Genomic DNA, 26957 nt, shown 5'->3' with positions numbered 1-26957 from the left:
TTGCTCCATTTTTAAGCTGATTGATTTATAGAATGTAATGATGTAAATTGACTGTCATAACTGCATTTAGATTTGACCCGGGCACGCAAATAACTAACAGGTGAGTAATTTGCTTCCCGTGCATTGCCCCCCTCCCCTCACAGCTCTGCGGCGGCTTCGGGAGCCGCGAAAGGCTCATAAAAAGCCGCCGATTCTTCCTGAGTGTGTCTGGCGCTGTATTACATCTCTGGCATTCACAAACTGGGTAATTAATAGCGCGGCTCCTCCGCGACCGGCACTTACAGACCAATAAAACATTAGTATTGCACTACTAGCATGAGGTGTTTTGTTTGCAATATTACATGACTGCTGGGAAGGGGGGGGGAGGCAGCATGACAGTTACCTTCATATCTACACGCACACCATCGCCGTTGATGCCCATGAGACAGAGTGTATACAGCCCGTCTTGATCACAATGTCTGCATGCGCCAGTAGGCTTTCTGATTGGTTGACAAGGTCCACCAATCACAAAGCTTACATGGTTGTTGCCAACCAATAAGAGAGACAACAAGCCCGTGCAGACAGCCTGAACAACACACTGGGCTGAGTGAAAACAGATGCTCTTGTTACCAGCGGCATCACAAAACTGCCAGGGCGCTAACAAAAATGACGTCCACCCAATTGAAAGCCATATTTAAACATAAATCGGGATGCGTGCGAATCGGAAACGAGTCGGACACAGGGGCGTGGATTTAAGTCCCCTTCTTTTGTAGTGTTTACTACAGCTCTCGCAGGCGAGAAGCGCAACGCGCGCTCCAACTCCAGGCTCGACCTAAAAAGTAGGTGAAATTCACTGACTTTAGAGGCATATTACCAGATGAAATTATCTTTTTTGAAGTGTACCATAGGCCTGTAAGTTAAATGTCACTCGTGGACTGCAGCACCCGTTGCGCCATCCACTACAGTTGAAGTGCAAACATGGCTTCAAGCCTACCAGTGTAGCATGAATGTAGTAGTGTATAAGCTGCAATTCACACTGTTAAGTTAAAACCCTTTTGTCAGGTTAAAACCTCCCTTTTAAATATTAAGTCACACATATGTAGGCCTTGTGGACCACAAGACAGGGAGGGTGCATGGTATTTAAAAATAGGACATGTAGAAATTGAATGTTAACACGTCTCTACAGTGACTAGCACCTAAAAGTTATTTTTCCCTACAGCAGCCCTGCCTGTCCTATGTAGAAAACCAGAATACAGATTACAATTATAATGCTGTATCTCTGGAACGGGACTAGCTAGAAAAATAAACAACTAGTTTTAGCAGTTATTAAAAATCCAATTCAATGGTGAAATCTGATTTTTAATAAATATTAAAGAAAAGTAACTTTTAGAAAGCTACTTTGTCGTCTCTGCCTCTAGTTACTGGAGGCTAATTTGAATTTGCTGTCAAACTGCTTCCAGCCAGGGATTAGCATTTGAATAGGTGTGAAAATGGTGTGAAATGCCTCCCAAGAGCAAATAGGCTGACCTCAATGGGTAGAGATAATTCCTCTGAACCTCACTGAATGAGCAGGGTGGGGACTGTGAGCATGCTTTATGACATTATTTTAGCTAGCCCTGGTCCTGGCTCAACTGATGAAGCGCCTGCTTTCAGTGTTAGGATGTTCTCCCAGGTAAGACTTCTTCGAAACAAATATACATAACAGTGGTATGCATCACAGGTTTGCTGGGTTTATATATAACACTTTGGTGCCCACTTGAAAGGCAGTGAACAGGATGCGTTTGTTCTACCAAACTTCTGTCTCCAGATTTATTGTTGGAATTTATTGTTGGAACAGTGGCGGCTTCAAACTGGATTTTGGTTTTAGATGTTGGAGAACACTAGGATTACCATAGTACACTCCACCCACACACACACACCCCAAGTGCGGCTGACAGCTTACCATATTGGTGCAGCTTATCACCCGTAATTTGCACCATACAAATTGACTAGACATTACATAACAATGTAGCTTTGATAATGTTATGTTTTTAGTCTGTCCTGAAAAACATGGAAAATCAAGAGCGCTAAGTTAGAACTATTGTATTGTATGTTGATTTGTAGAGCGCGATTGCTGCCCGGAGGCGTCCAAGCGCTAAGAACCATCAGATCAAGAGGGGTGACCGGGGGATTTACTGAGGGTAGTTGAAGAGGAATGTTTTAAGCTGTTTCCTGAATTATGAGAGATTGGGGTTGGCTCTCAGATGGAGGGGCAGGGTGTTCCATAGCTTGGAAGCATTGTGAGCGAAGGTCCTACCGCCGGTTCTGGATTTCTTTATTCTGGGAATTGTGGCCATGTACATCAAGTTTGATCGGAGGTTCCTAGTAGGTTGGTAGTGCGAGACTAGGTTGAGGGTGATGAGGGGGCCCGTTTTCCAGAAGGCCTGATGCGCGATGCATAGGGCTTTGAATTGTATTCTTTGGCGAATAGGTAGCCAATGTAATGTAAACAGCCCGGTTTTGACAGATTGACGCCTGGGGATCTGAAGTAGTGTGCGGGCGGCGCAGTTCTGTACTGTTTGTAGTCTCCGCAGCGTATATTCTGGGGCAGCTAGGTAAAGGGCATTGTTAAAATCCAGTCGGGACTGGATAAGGCCCTGGATGGCTACCTGTTTTGCCTCCATAGGTAGAAGATGGAGGACCTTCCTTAACATCCTAAGGAGGCCGAAACAGGTAGCTGCAAGTTTGGTGGCTTGGGTGCCAAAAGACAGAGATCTGTCCATCCATACCCCAAGGCTCTTGATGTTGTCCTTGGGGGCTGGGGGAATACCCAAGCAGGATGGCCATAGAGTACTGAAGGAGTTAGGGCTGGCAGGTGCCAGGAGCATTAGCTCTGTTTTATCCCCGTTCATTTTGAGTGTATGAGCTTATCACTCCTAGCGGAAAAAGTAACTGTCAAAAGAATCTTCAAAAATAGTTTTCAATCTAGAAAGTGAAAAGTCGGACACAACAAAAACTCTATGAATTCAAACCAGATGAGAATAATCTTTAGATTCTGAATGATACTTTTTTGTGGACACAACATATCCCATATCCTTGTACTCTAGGACAACTGGCCTGAAGGAATGACCATAAAGGGGCCCATGTTTCTTAACTTGATTATGCCCAGAAGGGGGAATCCATGTAATACTAACTTCTAAAACACCTGATCTAAGCTGCTTAACACCAGCAAAAGTCAATAGAACTGGCCAAGGTCACTTCATGGGTCACTTCATACCACAGATAAATAAAGCATCCGTTGCATCACATACTTGATAAAAGGTTAAAAATAGCAGCCTGTTTTTCCACAAAGCTTCATTTTAAACACATACCAAATCCAGCATTTGCTGTATGTAGTGGTAGCATACCAGTATTTCTTGTTTTAAATATTACTCTTCAAAAGTACCATAGCCAGAATATAGACTCCTGCAATGTTGTGAAGGTAAGTATAAGCTTACAATTGCTAACTGCACAAACATGTATCTTGATGACATACATATTGAAGGTGGCGTTAATAGCAAACTGACACAATATTGTGATAGTCAATATTCTCCCTACAATATTTTTGTGAGATATTCCTGTACTTGATAGTCAAACACCTAATGTGGTACCTATCGACCCAGTTGTTCATCAGAATGACTCACCATATTTCACCGTCTCTCAGTATCACCTACATGTGCTTAAAGAAGATAATACTAAATCACATGCAAAGCGGTCCTTCAATTTAGTATGCCAACATGGAATGTACAGACACCAATGTAATTACTACATTTGAATGGGAAAAAAATCAAGAATTTTAGCTGTCCAACTACATTCTCCATTTTGCAAAGAATACACCTGCTGCAAACAGTTTTTTGGACCTTTCACCAATAGAACGATTGGGTGAGTACTAAAATATCTTAGTAGGTGTGATGAAATAAGAAGTAGGTGTGATGAAATAAGAAGCAGGTTTACTACTGAGTAAGGAGCCCTGGCAGGAAGTGTGTATGCTGTAAAAGTAGTATATTGAGCCATGAAGCCTGCAGTTTAAAGAGGACCAGGCATCCACCAAAGTAATAAAATAGGATAACAGTTACCATATCATATCCGCGCACAAATATAAAACGATTTAAAAGAGATTGGATACAAAATTCCACGTAGGCATACAAACATCATTACATCATTTCAATAAAATCACTTAATGATATTTCTCAATAAAATTGCCTCTCTGGCTGAGCACCAGATAACATGCATTGAAGTTTTAATGCTGTAACGTGTACAGCTAGGTTATTTGTGCCTAAGATCTACTTGGCAGAAATGGACTTAAAAACCAGTGGCCAGTATCATGGTTTCACTTTAGTTTATGTCTACAAATCTGGTTCCTGATTAGTACATTTAGAGATTTATAGTTAAACTGTGGTCTATGCGAAAGCTATGTGTGTTTTTACTCTGGAACAGCTGGATGCTTGGCTATCCACCGAATAGGATGGCTATCTGATGAGGGAGCTGTAATCACCTAACTCGCTTAATCCATTAAGATCTGTGCAAATACTTAGTCAGAATGAGTTTAAAAATTAAGATCAGCTGCTGAATAATTTCTCGAAGGCAGAGAGTCTAATTTGCAAGAGCTGGTTAAAGACACATATGTAGCAAACGCTTGACCACGAGATTCTAGCTGAAAACTACAGCAATTTGCCAAGGAGAGCTGGTGCACAGATGTGCTGCTGGCAGATTTGAAGAGGATGGCGAAGGTCCCCACCTGACTGAGCTCGGCTGTGGTGGCAGGAGCCCCAGCCGGGCTGGAAAGACTAATTTCTCCAATGAGAGGACCAAGTGGTGAGTCAAATATGAGGTGGAGGCGGCCTTCAGAGCTCTGTGCTAGCTCACAGGCGGTATAGTGGGCCAGAACTAGACTACCGGTCGGTGGCAGGGTACGTGCCTGTGCCGCGTCAGTACAGTCCCAAACCAAAGGTCAGTGTTCTCGTAGAATACAGGGGCGCTGGGGTTTGGGGAAGAAGCTAGGCCTCTGCTGAGAAACTGTGAACCCATTATAGACATACCGGACTCCGCACAAACCGCATTATAATGATTTTATAAAAACACATTGAGTTTATCTAGCGGGGACGCTGGTTCTGTGGGGCTTGTTCCTAGGCACTTGAACTAATAAGTCATTTTAGTAGCAAAGCACCATCAGCCTAACACTGATAAATAGATTATATAGTGACATCAACATGGAGATAAATGACCAGAAAACAACCCAAAATCACTTTTGAGACCAGGTGTGGATTAAAACACATGTTGAGCCAGTGAGGCATGATGTGGAAGCGCTCACAGATGAAGGATATAGACAACTGAAGCCTTCTACTAAGAATGTGCAGCACAGAAAGGGAAGGGTATGCGCAGACGTGGGTCCCGTGCTCACTACACCACTGGATTCAAGCTAGCCTAACAGATGAAGGGTGATGCCTTAAAACCGGTCCCAGGATGCTTGTTTCCGGTCTAGGGAGGACCTGGCTTGGCATTTCGGGCTGGTCTGTTCCCACAAGGAACAGGGTCAAGACAGATTCGCCTATGGTCCAAACTGGGGTGGTGTGGTGAGCAAAAGTATGATGGATTTACCCAGATCCTTGTGACAGGGGGTGAATGTTTGCACTGTCCAGCATTCCATCCATCAATTGTTTCTTTTGCATATGTCGCTTTTAAATGTAGAGAATAAAGATATTGGCAAGAGTGCTGGCCAACAGGCTGAATCAACTGATGACCATTGCTGGTGTTATCAGACCAGTCAGGATTTAAGCCTGGCAGGATCCCTTTGAATATTCTGTGGACATTATTGGAGATTAATCACTGTATCAGACCAGAAGTAAAGGCAGCCTTGGAATTACTTAATGCAGAAAAGGCTTTTAAATCCCCTTAAGGGATGTTTTCATTTAATATTTTGCACGGAATGTGCTTGCTGCACGATTATATAGGAATGGTGAAATTATATTATACCAACCCCACAGCCAGAGTACGAGTTAATGGATATGTCTTATCTGTGTTGCGAGAAGAAAGCTGATACAAGACAGGAATACCCTTGTAACTGTTACTAATTGCTTTAGCAATTGCAAACCCTTGGATGTATGCTATGTGAAAAACACCTGGGATGCAGCAGAACATTTCCCACTCGTAGATACTTGATTTCCATGTACGTGGACGATACCCTGCTTGTCATGGAGGCCCTCGAGTAAATATAGATCCTGTTATCCAAGATATAATCTATTATTTACTCAGACCTGCGCATTCATTGGGAGAAACCTGATCTGTTTTCCTTAACTGACCACACTTGTAGAGTGATACCAGGGCCCTGACTTGGAAGGATGGCTCAATAAAATACTGGGTATAATCATGTTATGTTACGTATGGGGATGTTTTGTATAGCGCTCAGCTACTCCGAGGAGTGTCCCGGCGCTTGTGACCTAAAACAGACACGGGACAGACAGAAGGGAAGCAGGCACTACTGAACAACCAAGATTTTAAATCCTTCCTGAACGCTAACAAGTTGGTACTCCTTCTCAAAGACACAGGCAGGGTGTTCCACAATTGAGGCGCCAGACATTTAAACGACCGACCTCCGATCCGTGCTCTCCTGATAACAGGGACTGAGGCCAAAACCAATGATGCTGACCTCAAAGATCTAGAAGGCTGATAGAAGGCCAACCGCCGTTGTATGTATTTGGCGCCAGTGTCATGGAGAGCCTTGAAGGCCAGAGTAAGCGCCTTAAAAATGATTTGTTTCCGGATGGGGATCCAATGAAGAGTCTTCAGAAGACCAGAGACTCTGGCTCTCCGATGGAGGCCAAAGATGGCACGGGCAGCCGAATTTTGAACTATCTGCAGGCGTTGGAGAAGATACTCTGGCAATCCGAGGTACAGGATGTTGGCGTAATCAAGGCGAGACCCGATTAGAGCCTGCACTGTGATTTTTCTATGTACCTGCGAGAGCAGAGGAAGAAATTTTCGGAGCATTTTAAGAAGACCAAAACATTTCCCAGCTAGGCCAAGAATCTGGGGCTTCAACGAGAGATTATTATCAATTTTTACTCCAAGGTTCTTGGCCACGGCAGAAGCCGCCAATGGAGGGAACATGTCCGCAGGCCACCAAGACTGCCACCCAGGATCAGACCGACAGCCAAAAAAGAGCACCTCGGATTTATCCGAGTTGCACTTAAGGCTGTTTTGCTGGAACCACTTAAACACAGCCCCCAGGCAGCCTCTGATGCTCTCCCCGTCGAAATCAGACCCCTTCTCACAAGTGAAAAGGAGATGGGTGTCGTCGGCGTACGACACGATGTGGGTACCAAACGACTCTGCCAGTGCCGCCAGGGGGGCCATAAAGATGTTAAAGAGAGTCAGGCTAAAAATAGAGCCCTGAGGAACTCCCACCTCTAATGGCGTCACCGCGGCAGAGAAAGGAGGGGCCCAGACCGTTTGACGCCGGCCCGCTAGAAAGGACTTAAACCAGCTGAACACCGTCCCCCGCAGACCGATCTCACTGAGTCTTGAGAGGAGACCAGTTTGGGGGACGGTGTCAAAGGCCGCCGACAGGTCGAGCATCACCAGCATCGCCTTGCCCCCTGCATCCAAAACCTCCTTGATTGCCTCCGTTACTTCTAGTAGCGCTGTCTCCGTGCTCATGTTGGTGCGAAAGCCGGATTGGGTGCAATGCAGAATGTTATTGGACTCAAGGAAGTTGGAGAGGGAGGAATGTACATATTTCTCCACGACTTTGGCAAAAGCTGGCAGAAGGGAGATAGGCCTATAGTTGGCGTGTTCCGCCGGATCCAGATTGAGCTTCTTCAGAAGCGGTATGATCAGGGCTTGCTTCCAGGCTAGAGGGACCACTCCCGTGCTAAGGGATAGATTGAGCACCGGGTTAATAATGGGATTTATCACTTCCGCCATTGTAGCTAAAAATTTGGCCGGACAGGGGTCCAAAGGAGAGCCTGATTTTAGTTTGGTGAGAAAATCCAATGATGTTGGACAGGAAAGCGGCGGAAATTCCCAAAGAGTAGGAGCCCCACCAACCAGGGAAGAAGAAGAAGGAAAGATCGTATCGGAGACTGCCCCAACCCCGGACTGCGCAAAGGAGTCCTGAATGGTCTTAATTTTATTGGTAAAAAAATCAGCGAATAACGTGATCCAAGATTCAGAGTGAGCACACGGAGCCGTGCTCATCTTGGGTGAGGTAAACTCCCTCACAATCGAAAAAAATGTCCTTACTGGTATTTGAGGCAGCCTCAATTCTTTTTGAGAAATATGCTTTCTTCTCCAGCAAAATGTCTCTATGGTAAGCTTTGATAGATGCCCTATACGCCATTTTGTCAGTGATGTCATAGTGGCGGCGCCATGCCCTTTCTGCAATCTTACATTGCCGCCGCTTCATGGACAAGGCTTCAGTGAACCAAGGAGCAGAGACCCGGCAGGCGGGCTTATGGGACGATGTCACAGGGGCTAGTTCGTCTAGTCTCTCCACAAAACCACATCTGCAGGAGAACTAGGTCCTTCTCTAGAGTGCCTGACAACAGGCACGGATGGGATAGACAAGCCCAAGTTAGCATCTATGGGGTGACAAGGTGATAAGCACCTGAGGTCTGGAGAGGTCGACTAGACATGTTGTGCAAAGATTTGTTAGTGTGAAGAATTTGAAAATTAAATAAAAAATGGTCCGACCAGAGAACCGGAGTAGGAGTGGAAATATCAATTGGCATAGTGGAGAATACTTGATCGAGCGTATGGCCTTTATTGTGTCGGGGGGTGGACAGGTAGGGGGAGAGTCCCAAAGGGGAAGTAGTGTCACCGATCTTAATGGCATCAGCATCAGTCCCAATATCCATGTGGATGTTAAAATCCCCCAATACCAGACAGTGCTCTGTTCTGAGGCAAAGTGCCGAAACCACACCGTAAAGTTCTTCATCAATAGAAGAATGGAATTAATCCTATGCGACAATTAGGGTCCAGTGACCAACAAGCTTGTGACGAGAGTGCTGGATCGTCCTTTTATCTATAGCAGGCACAGTGGCATTGATCATTTTAAAAAAAGATGGTGATCACTAAACTTCTTTATCTGTTTGTCAATATACCCATATGCCTGAGAAACACACATCTTTGTCAAGAAACACCCCCTGCTCACTAGAGCACGGAGGGGTAAAACACCCTAGGTCAGCTGAGCAAGACTTATAAAATCATATAAACAGGGTGGGTTTGCAGCACATTATGTAGTATATTGGGTAAATGTCATAACTGAACTGAACCGCATCTCCCTATTGAGCGAGACCAACTAGACAAAGAAACACTGACCACCGGGCTACCCAAACAGGTACATTGGAAAAGTCGGATGTACACATTGAAACAACTTGAACTCACTAAACTCTGCCAACTCTTCCACAACTGAAGTTTCCTTACACTAGAACATTTCAAATTACTGGCCGAGGTCAACAGTTCGTCCTATTTGCATGTTTTAGAACGCAACATGTGGCCTCAGTTGAATGGAAAGCATTTCCACATGTACAAATGAGTTTATTCCCATGACACAAATGTACTTATCAAACAACAACAGCAGATAAGGGGACCAGACTACACTGGATGACTCAGGAGATGTTTCCTGCAGCTGATGATGCGACTAAATGAGATGGAAGACTGACTTAGAGATGGATTTGCTATTAAGACATGGCGGTACTGCTGTGAGTAAACAAAAGAAGTTTCTACAGATCAAAGACACAGCTCATACACTTCAACGATCTCAATAGATGTTAATATACTACCAAACGCCTCCATAAAATTGATTCAGTGAGGCCTTCTAAATGCAAAGGAAGCGCTGCAGACCTTGCAGATTTTATGCATCTTGCTTTGCACTGCGTTTGGCGCTGAAATCCGATTGAGATAGAGCAACGCACCAGGTCTCCCTAAGAGCGTTCATTCTAGATGTTCCAAGTTAGGAGTTTATGGTGTAGAAATATATACCTCTTCCAGTTCATTAGAGGGATACCAGACCCTTGAAATAGTTACATGTAATAACCCTTACATTAAAAGAGTGCTGGGATGAAGAGGTGGACCCTGTGGTCATGATGATCACAGGTGAACCATTAGGACCCTGATTCAAGGGACCCCTCTCGTTTTAGTTCATCAGATGTCCCAGGCTCTTGAATTACCTGTCATTTGGTAGAGACAAACCCTTACTTTATTAACCCCTTCGCTGCAGGGGTTATTCCCCCGCTGTGCTGGGGGGGGTTGGGAGGGGGGCGCGCATAGCGCCCGCATGCTCATGACGAGCTCAGCTCATCATGAGCTACGGCGCTCCGGTGCTCATGACGAGCTGAGATCGTCACAGGTGTATTGTCTCCCGTGGAACGCTCAGCACAGCGGGGGAATTCTCCCCGCACCTGAGCGTTCCACGGCTCATGACGAGCTGAGCTCGTCATGAGCACCGGAGCACCGTGGCTCATGACGAGCTCTGCTCGTCATGAGCACCGAAGGTGTTAAGCGATACAAAAGGGGATGATGGACGGAGCGTTTGAGCAAATCAAACACTCACCCCCAGTCAACTGATCTGGGTTTAATCCATCACAACTCTTTAGCTCACTCTGCCACCCCAGTTCAGACATGGCCATATACAAATCAGTCTGACCCTGTGCCTCATAGGAACAGTCCAGCCCGAACTGCCAAGCCATGTCTTCCCTGGACCGTAAACAAGCATCCTGGGACCGGTTTCGGATTCATAATCCTCATCAGCCAGGTTATCTTGAATCCATTGGCAAAGTGAGCAAGGGACTCACGTCTGAGCATACCCTGCCAACTTAGCGCGAAAAAAGCAATTCAAAAGGGGATGATGGACGGAGTGTTTGAGCAAATCAAACACTCACCCCCAGTCAACTGATCTGGGTTTAATCCATCACCATTCTTTAGCTCACTCTGCCACCCCAGTTCAGACATGGCCATATTGCTTTATTAAGCAGCACTGGGAGGTGAGGGGTGGGCAATCATCACCAGACTCACAAATGACCCCGATTAAAGTACGGCTGAATTGTATGAAAGCTGAAAGCATGAACAGTGACGCTTATACGCTCCTCAAAAGGCCCCACACTACAAACATTCAATATTGAGCTCATCTGCTGACATAGCTACGAAGGGAGTACACAAAGCAATACCATTAGAGATCATCCTCTACCGGTGAAATGGACACGAAAGACTCAAGATCTTTATCTGGCATACTTTGTTTCATCACAATTGGACACACGCGTACATGTGTATTCTGCTTGCCCAACAGTGATCTTTTCATTCCAAGCAATGTATGTACAAGAGTTATCTAATGCACTAAAGATCAAACGTTTTGAGTAGCAGAATTGCTACTGTAAGGATGACATAACATCTCCCTCCTCCTTGCTTTTTTAGGTTTTTTCCTAGAAAAATTCTCACAAACAATATGAAAGATAAACTGTTTGTTAATCTGCAAGGAACGTAAGTAAATAGAGGTGGTATAATTTACAGAGCATGGCGTACAGAGGTATACAAAAGAGGGGTGAACCAAAAACATCTGGATTAGAAGTGCCAAGAAAATGGAATGCGATTCTGATTGATGCAAGAAGCACACGTCACTTATGGTTGGCAATATTCCTTCTTCAGGGGTATCCTATGCTTTAGTATTTTCACTGCAGTCGTTTTCCATAGAATACTGCACTGAGAGTGCATTGCCTAGTTGGAACGACAGAACCCTGGTGAGAGGGGGAGCACTCTGTGCCCCGAGACCACACGTGCTCTCTTCAGGACTGAGTTTGCAGCATTGATAAATATGTATTTATGCCCCAATTCCCGAAGACTGAGTGGGCTGCGTGTTTGTTTTGGCTGGATATCTACGCGGAGTTACAGCTAATAAACCTTTGCCCCTCCAGCATCAAACCTTCCTGGATTAATATGCTTTGAAATAAATGGCGCGCAGTGAAAAGCCACTGGAAGGTGAGGGTCGAGTGAGCTAGAATCCCTTAAAGAAGTTTTAAGCTGTGCTTGCCATATTTGCGTGTTGGCGCTAGAATGAATACCTTATGAGCTACTGCACTTATAGCGCACGCACTATCTAAGAAAGCGCTCGGTGCTGCAAAGCCAGAGGACTAAAGGGTGTGAAACAGCATGTGCAAAGCATGTGGATGCAGAAGCGGCTGGTGACATTTGAAAGTGGTGTGGCGTAAACAAATTTGCATATTGCACCGCAGCGAGCCCGAACCACCTTGCATCCATCCATACATCATTCATGCATCCACCCACCAACCCATCCTGCATCCATACATCATTCATTCATGCATCCACCCATCCATCCATCATGCATCCACCCATCATGCATGCATCCATGCATCCATCCATACATCATTCATGCATCGACCCATCCATCCATCATGCATCCACCCATCATGCATGCATCCATGCATCCACCCATCCATCCACGCATCCACCCTGCATCCATACATCATTCATTCATGCATCCACCTATCCATCATGCATCCACCCATCATGCATGCATCCATCCATACATCATTCATGCATCCACCCATCCATCCACCCATCCACCCATCCACCCTGCATCCATACATCATTCATTCATGCATTCACCCATCCATCCATCCATCCACCCAACCATCCTGCATCCATCATTCATGCATCCATCCACCCATCATGCATCCACCCATCATGCATGCATCCATCCATGCACCTATCCACCCACCCATCCACCCAACAATCATTAATGCACCCTCCCTGCCCATCCATCATTCATGTATTTTTATGACCATATAACTTGCACACAGCTTGTCAGTGTTCAATACCAGTCTCGAACCTTGTACTCCAGCACCAATGATACACGATTATTATTAATTGTTTTTAAAACATGTATTTATTCGACACCAATTTCACACCTTAGTCGGAATATCATTGCTATTTGTTTTTTAAAACATCTATTTATTTAACACCAAAGTCATGTATACATTTTTATGGCTTGATAAGAGGCTCGAACCTGGTTTCACAGCACCAAAGTCGGCCGCGCTAACCGTCAGACCACATCCTCTCTCCTTTGGTGTGGACCTGCAGTTTTGATGGTACATATTCACACCAAAGTCATGTATACAAAGTCAAAAGATGCTTTATTCGGTATGTAAAAATACAACCATATAGCAACAGACATAATAAACATTAGTAAAAATTACACCATTGGAAAACATTCTTCCGCTAAAGTGTGAACACAATATTTCAGGATAAATCACAAAACCATGTACAAATATTTCTGTATGTAATATACAATAGCAGCATTTGTAGGGTGTAGGCGCTATGCCATTCAAAGAATGTATAGGTTATAATAGCAGCAATTGTACGGACTTCGTAAAAGTCATGTATACATTTTTACAACTTCACACCAAAATCGGAACATACATATTGAGCCCAAAGTCATGTATACATTTCTACAACTTCACACCAAAATCGGAACATACATATTGAGCCCAAAGTCATGTATACATTTCTACAACTTCACACCAAAATGGGAATCCCCGCTTTCTCCCATGCGAGCTCATTTTGTAATGCGCGGATAGTCACTGAAGAGGGCAGCGTCTGATGCTGCTTGGGAGGCAGAAGCGAAACCCCCTCCCCCTCCCCACACACACACAGTGTGACATATGTACTTAATGTATGTCACGGTAGTGGATGGCGCAAAGTCACACAGTGATTGGCCTGCACGTGGACCACTGGACCAGCCAATCCTGGCGCTGCATGCAGCGCCAGGATTGGCTAGGGGGGCACCATGACTGGTCGCCCAGTCGCCCTTTAGAACCCCGGGGGCTGCGGCCCGCCCCCTGGTCCTCTCTCTAAGGGGGACTTCAGCAGGGAAACTATCTGCGCATGCTCGGGCTAGTTTCTGCACAAACATTCACTTGTGCAGTACTGCTGCAGCTGAGTGAACTGTCACTCAAGCTGCAGCAGGCCCAGCCCCCCCACACCCCTGCGCACTCTGGAAAAGTTGGGTGTCTCCCGGATTCCCGGCCGGCGGGTAGCGCGATCATTCTATATTTTTATTTTTATTTCAGTGACGGCGCGGTGGGTCCATGGGGCTTAGTGGGGCTACGCCCCTACGCCCCAATGGACGCACCGCGACTTGGAAAGCCATCCACCACAGTAGATGGCTTTCCAAGTCGCGGGAGTGCACATTTTGGAGTATTGGAATGATGGGTGGAAAATGTCCCTGTGTTGCACCCCACTGTATGCCAAGCGCTTCTTGAAAGCAATCCTAGGCAGGGCGTGCTGCCTTGTGTTCTCTGCCCAAGAACACAGGAATAACGTACAAGCCACCTGTCACCGGGCTTCTATCCTCATGCTAGATACAGCCATATTCAGAGTGGTCTGCCTGGGTCATGCTTGCTACCCAAGAGCACCGAAGCTCTGCGCGACTACCCCGAAAACCACAGCCTGGCATATTGTAATGGACACCAATACAAGAAACCACCACCCGTCCTAAAACTCCCATCTGAGACCGACTCACCCACTGCCAGCTGGGCGAAAGCTGCAGTTAATACGTCAAGTCATGATCTGTGATAAATAACACGTCAAACCAGAGTCACAGCGCGCATCTGCAGAGGATGCAGCACAGGGATGAAAGGGGAAATAAATAGATGTAAAAGGACACTAATTTAAATCTACAGGTAATCTTAAACCTTTAGGGACCAATTTCGCCATGTGCGCCTTCGAACTATTAAGGACAAGAAATAATAATAATCATAATATTAAATGACATTTATAAAACGTGCAGCTACCCCGATAGGACTTCGCAACAGTCTGTAATAAGGAAATAAGAAAAGGAAATGAAACTGCGAACACTGCCCTGTACCTGTCTCAGACACGTAGGTGATGGGGTCCTTCTTGGGGATCTTGGCATGCTGAGACGGAGAGGCCTCTGCTGGCGCTTTTTTCAGCGGTGATGGGTGAGACGGCTTCCTGGATTTTTTCACTGGTTGAGGCGCTTCTTCTTCCGAATCTGAAAGTCAACAGCAAAGCACACTGCATTATTTCAAGTGATTACCTAGCGCCTTGCAGAAACATGCAGGTGCCACGCAAAGACAATGTCAGTCTTTCCGGTGGGAAAACTTGCAGAACAGATTTTGAATGATGCTTGATTAAAGGTGTACTTCGAGCCTTCCCAATACAGAAGCATGGAGTTGTAGCTGTTTATTAAGACTGATAAATAATACTCACAGAAATGCAAATATCACCCACAAACAAAACAATATGTACATTTCGCACCAAAAACACTATTGAGACATCAGACTCTCCAGAATGGTTACTAAGCGATTCCAAAGGGGATGATGGACGGAGAGTTTGAGCAAATCAAACACTCACCCCCAGTAAACTGATCTGGGTTTAATCTATCATCGTTCTTTAGCTCACTTCGCCACCCCAGTTCAGACATGACCATATGTAAATCAGTCTGATCCTCTGCCTCATGGGAACAGTCCAGCCTGAACTGCCAAGCCATGTCTTCCCTAGACCGGAAACAAGCATCCTGGGACCGGTTTCGGGTTCATCCCCTTTGGTTTTGCTTTGTTTGCCCTACGTTGGCAGGGGATGCCCAGACGTGGGTCCCTTGCTCACTCTGCCACTGGATTCAAGATAGCCTGCCTGATGAGGCTTATGAACCTGAAACCAGTCCCAGGATCCTCAACATCTACGTGGCCCCCCTCGCACAAGTGGCCCACCAACACGACCTCAACATCATCTCCTACGCCGACGACACCCAGCTCATCCTTTCCCTCACCAAGGATCCACGCACCGCCAAAACCAACCTCCACGAGGGAATGAAGGCCGTCGCCGAATGGATGAGAAGCAGCCGTCTGAAACTGAACTCGGACAAGACGGAGGTCCTCATCCTCGGACCCAACCTCTCGCCTGGGACAACTCATGGTGGCCAACATCTCTAGGAACCCCACCGACACCGACCAACCACTCACGCAATCTGGGCTTCGTCCTCGACTCCTCCCTCTCCATGTCAAAACAGGTCAACGCAGTATCCTCGTCCAGCTACAACACCCTGCGCATGCTCTGCAGGATCTACAAGTGGATCCCGACAGAAACAAGAAAAACAGTGACACAGGCCCTCGTCAGCAGCAGGCTAGACTACGGCAACGCACTCTACATAGGCATCCCGGCCAAACACCTGCGATGTCTCCAACGCATCCAAAACGCCTCCGCCCGACTGATCCTCAACGTATCCCGCCGCAGCCACATCTCAACCCACTTGAGAGACCTTCACTGGCTCACATTCAAGCTCCTCACCGACACACACAAAGTACTCCACAACCAACGGACAGAGCGGGGCCTCCCACACCGAGCAGTTGCCGGGCGCGGTGAGGTCTACTCCCACATAAAGCTGGGAATGGATGAACACCCTACATCTTCTGGATACTGAAACAGTCACTTGTACTCCAGGTCTTTGGTAGCGGTATCGTACCAGTTCTTATTAATTACATTTACACTGACATTCTTCTTCATTGCAGTAGCATTTTTCAAACTAGGTCCTGAAGAAAGCCAGGTTAACATTAACCATTATGGCTGAAACATGTCGACCCTGATCCTATTGCCTTGAGATAGTTATTATTTCAAACTATCTGGTTTTTTCACTTCTTTTTAATCTTGGCACTTGGCAAACACTAAATAAAAGATTGTGGTGTTTTCCGGTAGCTATTTTTAACCCGCACTTTTTCATGCACTGCACTTTTCAGCACCACTCTACTGAGAACTTGGACAGTTTAGTGTCCTCTAGATGCAGTGGGAGCAAAGTCCCCCTCATTGAGGGGTGCACTTCACTGTATCTATAGATCTCAGTCTCAAATGACGATGCTCCGCCAGTGAGGTGGGCTGATGAGACGTGTCTCAGTATAGTGGAACTGAGTCCATTGGGTTTTTCTAGCTTAACAGTCCCACCATTTTTGTTGACCAGTGTTCATATACTGAACTCAACATTTTAGAAAATATAACCAGTGAGTATTCACACCATTTAAGCAAAACAATATTTTAAAAAGAGTGTGCGTGTACGCTTTAAAAACGTATATTTTAGCACAAAAGGTGGAAGCATGTTGCATTTGCTAAAAATGCATTGCGCTGCTACTTCATAAGCAAATACACTTCACAAAGGGCACACACACTCCCTTAACATAAAAAAAAAAAATTAAGGTTTGCAAATGAAAAGGCAGAAAGAGCAGCTGTGTGACCGCATAGCATTCCTATTCTATCGCAGAAACCTCGCCGAGCATATGTTTTCCTATTTGAACTCTTCCTCCCCTATGCTAACCCCTTCCCCCTTCATATCATGAAAGAACTTCGGCACTACATCAACATCACCTCCGACTGAAAACGCGCACATGCGAATCCCAATGCCTTAACAAAGGCAACAAAATATAATAGCGTAAAAGGCTTTCATGAACGTGGAAAGCAGTGCTGCAGCAACAGCTAAATATAAGGCAGTACTAAATTTGTTCTGCTAATCGAAGTACAAAACAAAAGACAAAATATAGCATATGAAAATGAAACAAAAGTGAAACATTCACCTGATTTTATTAACCCTAAGCACACTGCTCTCATACTCTTTCCTCCAGGCTGTGTTCATTAGCTTTGATTCGCAGATCCCCTCTTCCATCTCTCACGTGCTGACGGCATTGTAAACAAGTTTCCTTGGATCACTAGACAACAATATAGACCCGTACACCCGCCATTCTTAATGAATATGATACTGCTGAAGACGAAACAGACATCTAAAAGTCGAAGATTTACTATCTATCAGCTGCGAGGGAAGTGAACAAAATAATTCACACCAGAGGGGCCATGCAGTCTTTTGTTGGTGAGTAGGAGAAGCAATGCCGGTGGAGATCAACAAAAGCACGAGAAATTAGCTCACGGCCTCAGACCTCCATCTCAGCCCCTCTTCGCACGTCCACTCCTCCCCTCCCCTCTCCTCTGCCTGAAGAAGGTTCCAATGCATAGAAAACACCATCCTAATCTTGCTCTCTTTTCAAAACACTACATGGCTGCAATGAAAATAGCACAGATCTGTGGTAGTGTGCATTGTATAAACACAGAAGAAACAGGAGGAAAGAGTTAAGGGTGTGTGCGCTGGGAGGGTGACTCAGAAAACGTAGATAAAACCCCCCAAAAATGCCAATCCTCTTGCAGACAGGATGTGAAATAAAATCTAGAGCTACCAACTTTGGAACTGGGAAACAGGGTTTGAGCCTCGGCCTCCCATGCCTTAAAAAAAAACAACAAAAAAAGTGAACTGCGAGGAGAGGATGGAAGAAAAAAGTAGAGGACGCAAACAACCATATGGCTCTAATGAAAGGATCCATGTAGCAGGGTCATCGCAAGGGTGTTAACAAAACTGCCACAAGGCGGGACAAACAGACTGTTCACCAACCAAAGCAATAGAATTTGTTAAGGCAGACTAAGCAAACAATCAAAAAGCGGGGGCGTGTTCAAACCTCCCCAGAGGGATTACAGCCATGTCTCACAGAGCAGCAAATGCACAGACTCTAGGCTCGACCTAAAAAAACAAATGTTTAAGTAATGTTATTGTTAGATGAAAATTGCAGTGGCCACTTGAAAGTTTTTTTTTTTTAAAGAAACTTTATTCGTCAATTTGCACAATAGGTGCAGTGCTCTGTACCCCAGAGACCACCGCGGCATCATGTTACACAATTACAGGCAGCAATTGACTTTGAGGAAAAACAACACAACTAGCATATTTGACACTAAGCCCCCTTGCCCCAACTATATCCCACCCCACCCCCGAGTTGCGCCACCACCACCGAGACCCACCCACCCGCATACACACGCACCCCAGACCACCCCCTCCCATCCCACAAGGCCCAAACACCCGTCCCTACCCTCAGTCCCCAAGAATATCATCCGTTTCAACCGGAGGCTCCAACCACACACCCCTATAGTCAGCCCACCGCTTCCAAATTTTGTAGTGCTTACGCGGGCACCCACGGGCCTCAAAGATTGGCCGCTCCAACCCCATGCAGAAGTCAAGGCCGTTCTTCCATGTGGCCACCGAGGGTGCCCGCACATCCTTCCACATCCTAGCAATGTCACGTTCCGCCAACGTGAGACCCAGCTGTAATAGGTGCCTTTTATAGAGATCCAATCCCCTCCATCACATGTAACAGGGCAAGCAGTGGCGTACGCGGAAGCGACCATCCCAGAACCTCGGAGAGGCAGGCGAATATACCTCTCCAAGAGCGGTCCAGCAATAGGCATTTTTATTTTATTATTTTTTTTTTCCAGGCTGTATGAAGAAATGTGCCCTCCGTCCCACCACTTCTGAGACACTCCGGGGAGGCAATCAGTCCCGCCTGCCACAGTCGTACCAGAGTAAAGTAGACCCGGTGAAGGTACTTAAATTGGATAAGGTGAAGACGCATTGCAATGGCTGCCCCCCTCCGAGGTGCAGCTAGGGCCCCCTCCAGTCTTCCTCCTCCAATGCCCCCACATCCTCCTCCCAGGCGCCCATTATGCCACAAGGGGGTTTCTTCTGTCAGTGTGTTCCACCACCCCATACGCTTCAGAGATTGTCGCCAGATTTGAAAGACTACTTTTGTCGCTGGTGGCAGCGCACCACAGGACGCAGCTGAATAGAGTATCGTATGGAGAGTGGACTGCCCCATCATGTACCGCTCCACAGCGTAGGCCGGGTCCCTCCTGTCTCCATACCACCACTCATTGAGGACCAGCAGGTGCGAGGTGTGATAGTAGGAAAGGAGATCTGAGGTTGTGAGGCCCCCACAGTACGTGGAGAGAAAGCACATACGCACTGCGACACGCACCCCTCCTCCCCCCCAAAGAAACTGCCCCAGTGCCGAATTTACCCGCCGGAACCACCGTGGTGCGATCAGGTACGGGTGATTCTGCAACTGGTATAGCAGGCGGGGGAGTGCCACCATCTTGAAGATCGCCGACCTGCCATAGATCGTTAGTGGCATACGGGACCAGATCTTGATATCCGCCTGTACACGCTCGCAGACCGGTACCACATTCTGCTCCCAGGACACAGCCGGCACGTCGGAGAGGAAAACGCCCACATATTTGAGGCCACCCACTGCCACCTGCAACGCTGACGCCCATGGACCCACCTAATCCCGAGCCCCCAGTACCCATAGGGTAGACTTGCGAGGGTTCATGTACAGCCCGGATGCTTCCCCAAATATTCGCATTATCTCCAGGATCCGCTGCCCCGTCCTATCCAACACTGTTAAAAAAAAAAAAGAACTTCATGCGCATATAATGCGATCCTACCGGAGAGGCCGGCAGCCCACTCAAACCCCTCCAACTGTGCATCAATACGCACCCAGGCCGCAAGCGGTTCCATAGCCAAGGCAAATAAATAAGGCAACAAGGGGCACCCCTGCCTGGTGCCACGGAGAATTGGGAAACTAGACTATGCCACACCCACCACCCAAACCAACGCTGTCAATTCGGTATACAGTAGTCGCACATACGACAGGAAACGGGGACCAAGATTAAGCCTACGAAAAGGTAGACCAAACTCAGGGAGTCAAACGCCCTGTTCATATCTGCCAACTGGAACGCTGCTGGCACCCCCGTCCGTCGGACCGCAGCCAAAGCTACGTGGACCCGTCTTATGTTGTGCTGCGTTGCTCTCGGGGGCATGAACCCAGCCTGGTCCGGGTGAACAAACGCCGAGATATGTGGTAGGAGGCTGTTGGCCAGAGCCTTAGCTAATACCTTCGCCTCAACATTAACGAGAGAAATAGGACGGTAGGAGGCATGCTGCTCCAGGGGCTGGCCCAGCTTATGAAACACCACCACCTCAGCTTGCCGCCAGTCCGGGGGAAGCCGACGGACCTTTCTGGCCTCCTCCACTGCCTCCCGATAGTAAGACGCCAGCTGGAGATTGTACCAACTATGGAATTCAGCGGGGAACCCATTGGGTCCTGGGGCCTTCCCGATATTGAGCTCTCCTAGGGCTGTACCCAGTTCTTCCACCGATAGTGGGAGCTCAAGCTGTTGGCGGACATCATCGGACACAGTTTTAGGCGGGAGATCTGCAATTAACTTGTCCACTGTGGCCTCGGGTAAACACTCCCGCGGAGCATAAAGATCCGCCTAATACGTGGTGGAGCTCTCCGCCATGGCTCTGGGGTCTGTTATCGGCGCCCCACTCTCCTCGAGCACCCCTGGAAGGGCCTGCGGATGAAAAGCACCCTGACAAAGCCGATGTAGCATCTTGCTCGACTTGTCGCCCCATTGGCAGATTCTCCTGCGGGATGCCAGCCAAATTTGATGGGCCACGTCCAGTAGGAGAGAGGCGTACGACTGTTGTGCCTGCAGCAGCAGACGCACCGCGTGCTCATCGCTCGCACCCAGACTTCGACGTTACAGACCCTCCACCTCTGCCTAAGCCCTGACCAATTCGTCCCGACGTTTTCTACGGGCCGCCGTACACCATGCTATCTCTATCCCCCGTAGAGTGGGCTTCAGTGCCTCCCAGAGCGTGACATCGCTAGTGACGGAGCCTTCATTAGCGACAAAATAATCCACGATCGCGCCCCTCACGTGCTTCTCATAGTCCGCATTCTCTAAATGCCATACCGCTAGTCGCCACCGAAAAAGCTGCCGCCCTCTGCACAGCCGCAACTCCACAAACACCGGAGAGTGGTACGATAGCCCCCAGGGGAGGATCCCAGCTGTCACCACACTTGTCTCTGCTGCCCGGGGGACCAAGACATAGTCTAATCGAGAGAACGATTTATGCACCGCCGAGAGGTAAGTGAATTCCCTCTTGTCGCCATGAACGAGTCGCCAGGTGTCCACCCAATCCAGGCCAGTAGCCAGGGAGGATAGCTTTGTGGGCTGCGCGCCACCTGAGCCCCTTCCCGCCCTACTCCTATCTCGACCCATATCGAGAACATTGTTCCAATCGCCACCCACTACTGAGGCCACGTCTGGCTTATCAGCCCACAGAGAGAGCAGCCGTTCAACGAAGGACCACTGCAATGGGGGAGGGGCATACACACATCCCAGCATGATGGAGTCTTCCCCAATCTTGCCCCGAAGAAATACATACCGCCCGTGCGGATCCAGCCACTGCTGCGCATGCACATACGGGACCCTGCGGTGGATGAGGATTGCAACCCCCCTAGAAGCTTGCACAAACCCTGCATGAAAGACCTGTTGGAAGCCATTGCACTGCAGGCAGAGGATCTTAGTACCCATCAAATGGGTCTCCTGTAGGAGGAGGACATCAGCTCCGGCTCTCTTGGCCTGACGCAGGACAGCCCAGCGCTTGATGTTATCTAACATCCCACGCACATTCCAGCTTACTACACGAAGAGTGCCCCCGGGCACCCCAACATCTACAGCCGAACTAGCCATCGGGCATCAAGCATGGCATATCCTGGACCGGATGACCCAGCAGTGCATGCGTACATATTGATGTGCTCAGTTTGAAAGTGCAACATAAACCCCCAACCAAACCCCATCCCCCCCCCAACAAACCCCCCACCCCATACCTCAAAAACACTGAAGTACCTGTCGCAGTGGGGCCCACCCCATACCCCCAACGGGGGAGTACAGGTCGCAACCCAACAATGGATCTCCAACTCACAACCCATACCCCCCAGGCTCACACCCCACACCCACTAGGCAGGTGGGGATTCAGCCCTTCTAAGAGCCCCCACAACATAAAACAGCTAAATCAATGACAGTCCAATTGGAGAAGCATCTTGGCGCCATGCAACACACAAGCATTAAGGATCCACGGTTTGGCATTGGGAAGCCTTATCTCCCTGGGAGGAAGCTCCACAGGACACAGAGCGCCTCTGGGACCGCGATCGCCTGTGCCCCCTCAGGCACTGTCCACGGGGATTCTTCAGCAGCCCCTCACTCAGGGATGAGTCGGATTGCAGTCCAGGCGGCGTATGTGCCCGCACCCGCACAGTCTCATCAGTCCACTTGAAGACCTCTTTCGGGGAGTCAAAGAAATGAGTGAGGGGTTGAAAGACGACGCGCAGGCGTCCCGGGAACATCAGGTCATACAGGAGCCTTAGTTCCCTCAGCTTGGACTTCGCCACCATGAACGATTGGCGTTGCTGCTGCACAAGCCTGGTGTAGTCTGGGAACACTAGGATGCGATGGTTGTCACAGAGCAAGGGTTCTTTGAGGCGGGCCTGCTTCAGCACAGAGTCACGGTCCAGATAATTCAACAACCTCGCAATCACTGGTCGCGGGCGAGCCCCCACCGGCGGTTTCTGAGTGAGCGCCCTGTGGGCCCGCTCCACGACAAAGCACCGGGACAGCGCATCGGGTTGAAGCCAACTTTCCAGCCATTGTGTGAGGAAGCGCTCCATATTACCATTCTCGCACCCCTCCGGAAATCCAACAAAGTGCAAGTTGTTCCGCCATGCCCGTCCCTCAGCATCCTCGACCCGGAGAGCCAGCCCCTTCGGGATGCCCTCCATGCTAGCCACCTTCTGCTTGAGGACCGAGACATCATCCTCCACGCCTGAGATGTGGGTCTCGGCCTCCGTAATGCGGGACACTGCATCCAGTAGATCCTAACGCACCAGCAAAACGTCGCTCCCACCGCACCAATTTTTGCGTCCAGCATGTCCCGGGATTTGGTAATTGCCGCCATCAGGGCCGCATTGTCGGGCACAACCCCCTGGCGACCCCCAGCTGCACCGCCCGTCGCTCCGAGGCCAGTGAATTTATCAATGGGGCCGTGTTTCGCTGAACCGGTGCCACCCTTTTCTCTCGTCATGATGTCCCGGCCCCCAGGCAAGCCCAAGTATGGCTAGGCTAGGCTAGGCTCACACACCGGGACCACCCCAGCTCGGACCCGCCGCAGGCCACTCCGTCTCTCAGCCCAATCCCAGGAAGAGGAGCGGAGGCCAACAGAAGCAGGGAAGGCACCCCCGAGCCACAGCCCGCAGTCCACCACCGGAGGGCCCCCGGCCAATCCGCAGATTCCCCGCTGACCTGTCCGCCAAGTTAGGTCCACCAACCTACAGGCCCCCACAGCGGCAAATGCCAGCAGCCGTCCAGCGTCTCATCCCAGGCGCTGTGCCACCCCTCCTGGCTCCTCAGCAGGCACCGGACCACCACGAATCACCACCAGAGGCTATGCAACTGGCCAGGCCCACCGCCACTCCAGCCCAGGGGCTCCAATGGTCCAGGACCCCCACTGCGCCCACCCTCCGCTACCTGTCCAGGGCCCCAGAATGTAAGGGGGGACCAGCCCGCATGGACCGGGCACCTCCTGCTCCCCCCACGCAGCCCGATATAGCTGCCAATCCCCGGGGCACAACCAGCAGTCCAGAGAATGAGAGGGGGGGAGGGGCGACGACAGCCCGCACGCACGTCTCCCCTCAGCCTATGCCTGATCACTGCAGACCCCGGCCGAGCCACGGGCCGGTCACCACCATCAGCACAGGGCCCCCGGGATTGAGGAAAGGGAGCCCGGCCGCACCCACAGGATTCACGCGGCCCCCCCACGCGGTCCGATGCAGCCGCCGAACCCCCGGCGCAAAGAGCAGCCCGAGGGGGAGGGGGGGAGAAAGAGCTCACATGGATCATTGACCGGCACAGCCGTTCTCCACCCGACAGCCGACGGGAGCGGGGGCGCAGTCGCACGCCCAGGGCCCCAGAACCAGGCCTCACCTTCTGGACGCGGCACCCGGGGGGCCCCCAGACTCCTCCGCAGGCCGGGGCACTCTCTCCTGCCGGACTCCAAGGCTGATCCGCCTCGCGATCACCAAGCCGCCAGCCACTGCCGTAGGCACCCAAGGGCGGCCGCACTGCAAGCACCACCTCCGGGGCACACCTAACTCCACGCCCCTGCTCCGCCACAAAATGCAGGCTGCACAAATCGTGGACTCGGGGGCACCAGCCCGCCGCCACTCCCGATGCTGCAGCCGCTCGCCAGACCACGCACACAAGTACTCGGCACCAGGATGCTTTCTCCAGCACTAAGCAAAGTCCGAGGGAGCCAGGTTAAGGTAAGGATAAACGTTGGGCTGGACGGAGCTGGCTAGCACTCGTCAGCCATGTCGGCCTGCTAAGCCACGCCCCGCCACTTTAAAGTTTTAAACAATTAATTTTTTCCTCAACTCACAAAGATGTTTGTAAGGAGATGGAAACCGAAGTGGCCCATATGCTAAATGCAAAGCCCCTTGTAGGGCCTTGAAAGATGTTTTTTAAAATTACTAGACTTATGCATATAATAAACCAAAGCAAAGTCTTCTTTTGAGGAACGAGGAGTAAAATAGAAGGCAGGCAATGAAACATTGATTAACACAAAGCTCTGTGGCCACTTCAAGTAAAAAAGTCAGTTCACCTACAGAATCAATTTCTTCTTACAAAATGTAGTTAAAGAAAGTGAATCGGACAGTCTGACTCTCACTTAGTCTTCCATCGTATGTGACAGTTGCCAAAAAAAGCCTTCCTAGAAAAAAACTTTTGTTGATAGAAATGCATCGGTTAAAATACTTAAACCATTAAGGAGTCCAAACTAAATTCAGGTCCAAAGAAGGAAAATAAAAAGGCATTGAAAGGAATTTATTATGTAAAGCATAAAGAAGGCCGTTTTTCATAGGAAATTTAAGAAAAAAGCCCTTCTTAGGAGAAACTCAACAAGCTAAAGTAGCAGCCAAACAGTCCTTAACTGTGCCAATAGCAAAACCTGCCTCTACCAAATTAAAGGCAAAATGTCTTGGCTATCTAAGACTGCAGAGGATCAACGGAATGCGCAGAACACCAAGATACAAAGGCATTCCATCTGCTAGAATAAAATGCCATTGGTGAAAGCCAATAAGAACATATGACACCTCCCAATTAAGACAATAAGATAAGAGAGCTAGTCTCTCAAGTTCCATGCTTGAAGATTGAGGACCCTGAAATTGGGATTGGTTGAGCTAGAAGATGCTTACTTAGAGTGAGAGGCCACAAACGTGTCCATCTAAGAAGGCCTGGATAATACAGGCAACATATCCAATCTTGAAAGATGAGAATTTCTTAGGCTCTGGGAATATAAATCTTATAAATTACCACCTGCGTCAGCAGCAGCAGAGGAAATGCATAATAGAGAATGCAACTTAATTTCAAAATAGAGCATTTCATAGTGAGTGCAGAGAAGAAATACACAAGAACAATAGGCGATTAACTTTGCTCGCTGGTGGCAAAACGTCCAACCTTCAGTGCTTATAGCACTGTGAGCCACATCAGGCTGAAGGTAGGACTCTTCATAGAAAACATCCTCAGGACGTCAGCTGTAGCTTTCTGCTTCCTCACTGATGAGATGCTGACAAATCAGTTCTTCTGGATATGGTCCACTGACCGGGCCAGTGTGTCCTTGCATAGGAAACAAGCACCTACAACCCCTTCTTTGTTTAGATATCAATTTGCAGTGGTAAAGTCAGTCAAGATTTGCCCCTCCTTCACCTGCAATACAAAATCTTTTGAAGTCAGTTTGATTTACCTTAACTCTAAAAGACTGATATCTTAGCAAAACCATAATATGTTAAAAATAACATTTTGCAGATGCACCCAAACTCTATCTGGAGAAAAGCATCAGTAACTACTTTCAAATTTGACTAAAATGTGTTTAACTATTCGCTCTTCGGACAGTATAGCCATCATTTCTAACTCTAAAAAAGGATCAAGCCAAATCCTATTCTTAAAGTCCACACAGAAATGGTTCCAATGATACACAAAGCCCACTGAAGGTGCTGCATCCTCAAAGGAGATTGTGGCACTAGAAAGATGCAAAAGGCCATAAGATGTAAAACACACAAAAAAAGCTCTCACCTGTTGAACTGAATTTTACTTGATCAACATGATCATGGCTTGAATATTAAGAGACCCTCTCTAAATAAGGAAGGCCCCACAGAAGATGTATCTTT

At 48.2% G+C, this 26957-nt stretch overlaps 1 protein-coding gene across 1 annotated transcript in view; it reads right to left on the bottom strand.

Moving 5' to 3' along the window:
* The window catches only part of RFC1 (replication factor C subunit 1), a 711111-nt gene that overhangs the window by 532850 nt on the left and 151304 nt on the right, over positions 1-26957 (bottom strand). Inside the window, exon 4 of the mRNA XM_078678327.1 lies at positions 14876-15022. Coding sequence (XP_078534453.1) covers positions 14876-15022 — 147 coding nt within the window. The remainder of the gene's footprint in view (positions 1-14875; positions 15023-26957) is intronic.

This window comes from Lissotriton helveticus, chromosome 2_2, assembly GCF_964261635.1.
Source record: "Lissotriton helveticus chromosome 2_2, aLisHel1.1, whole genome shotgun sequence".
NCBI lineage: Eukaryota > Metazoa > Chordata > Amphibia > Caudata > Salamandridae > Lissotriton > Lissotriton helveticus.
This window is presented reverse-complemented; position numbering and strand designations above follow the sequence as displayed.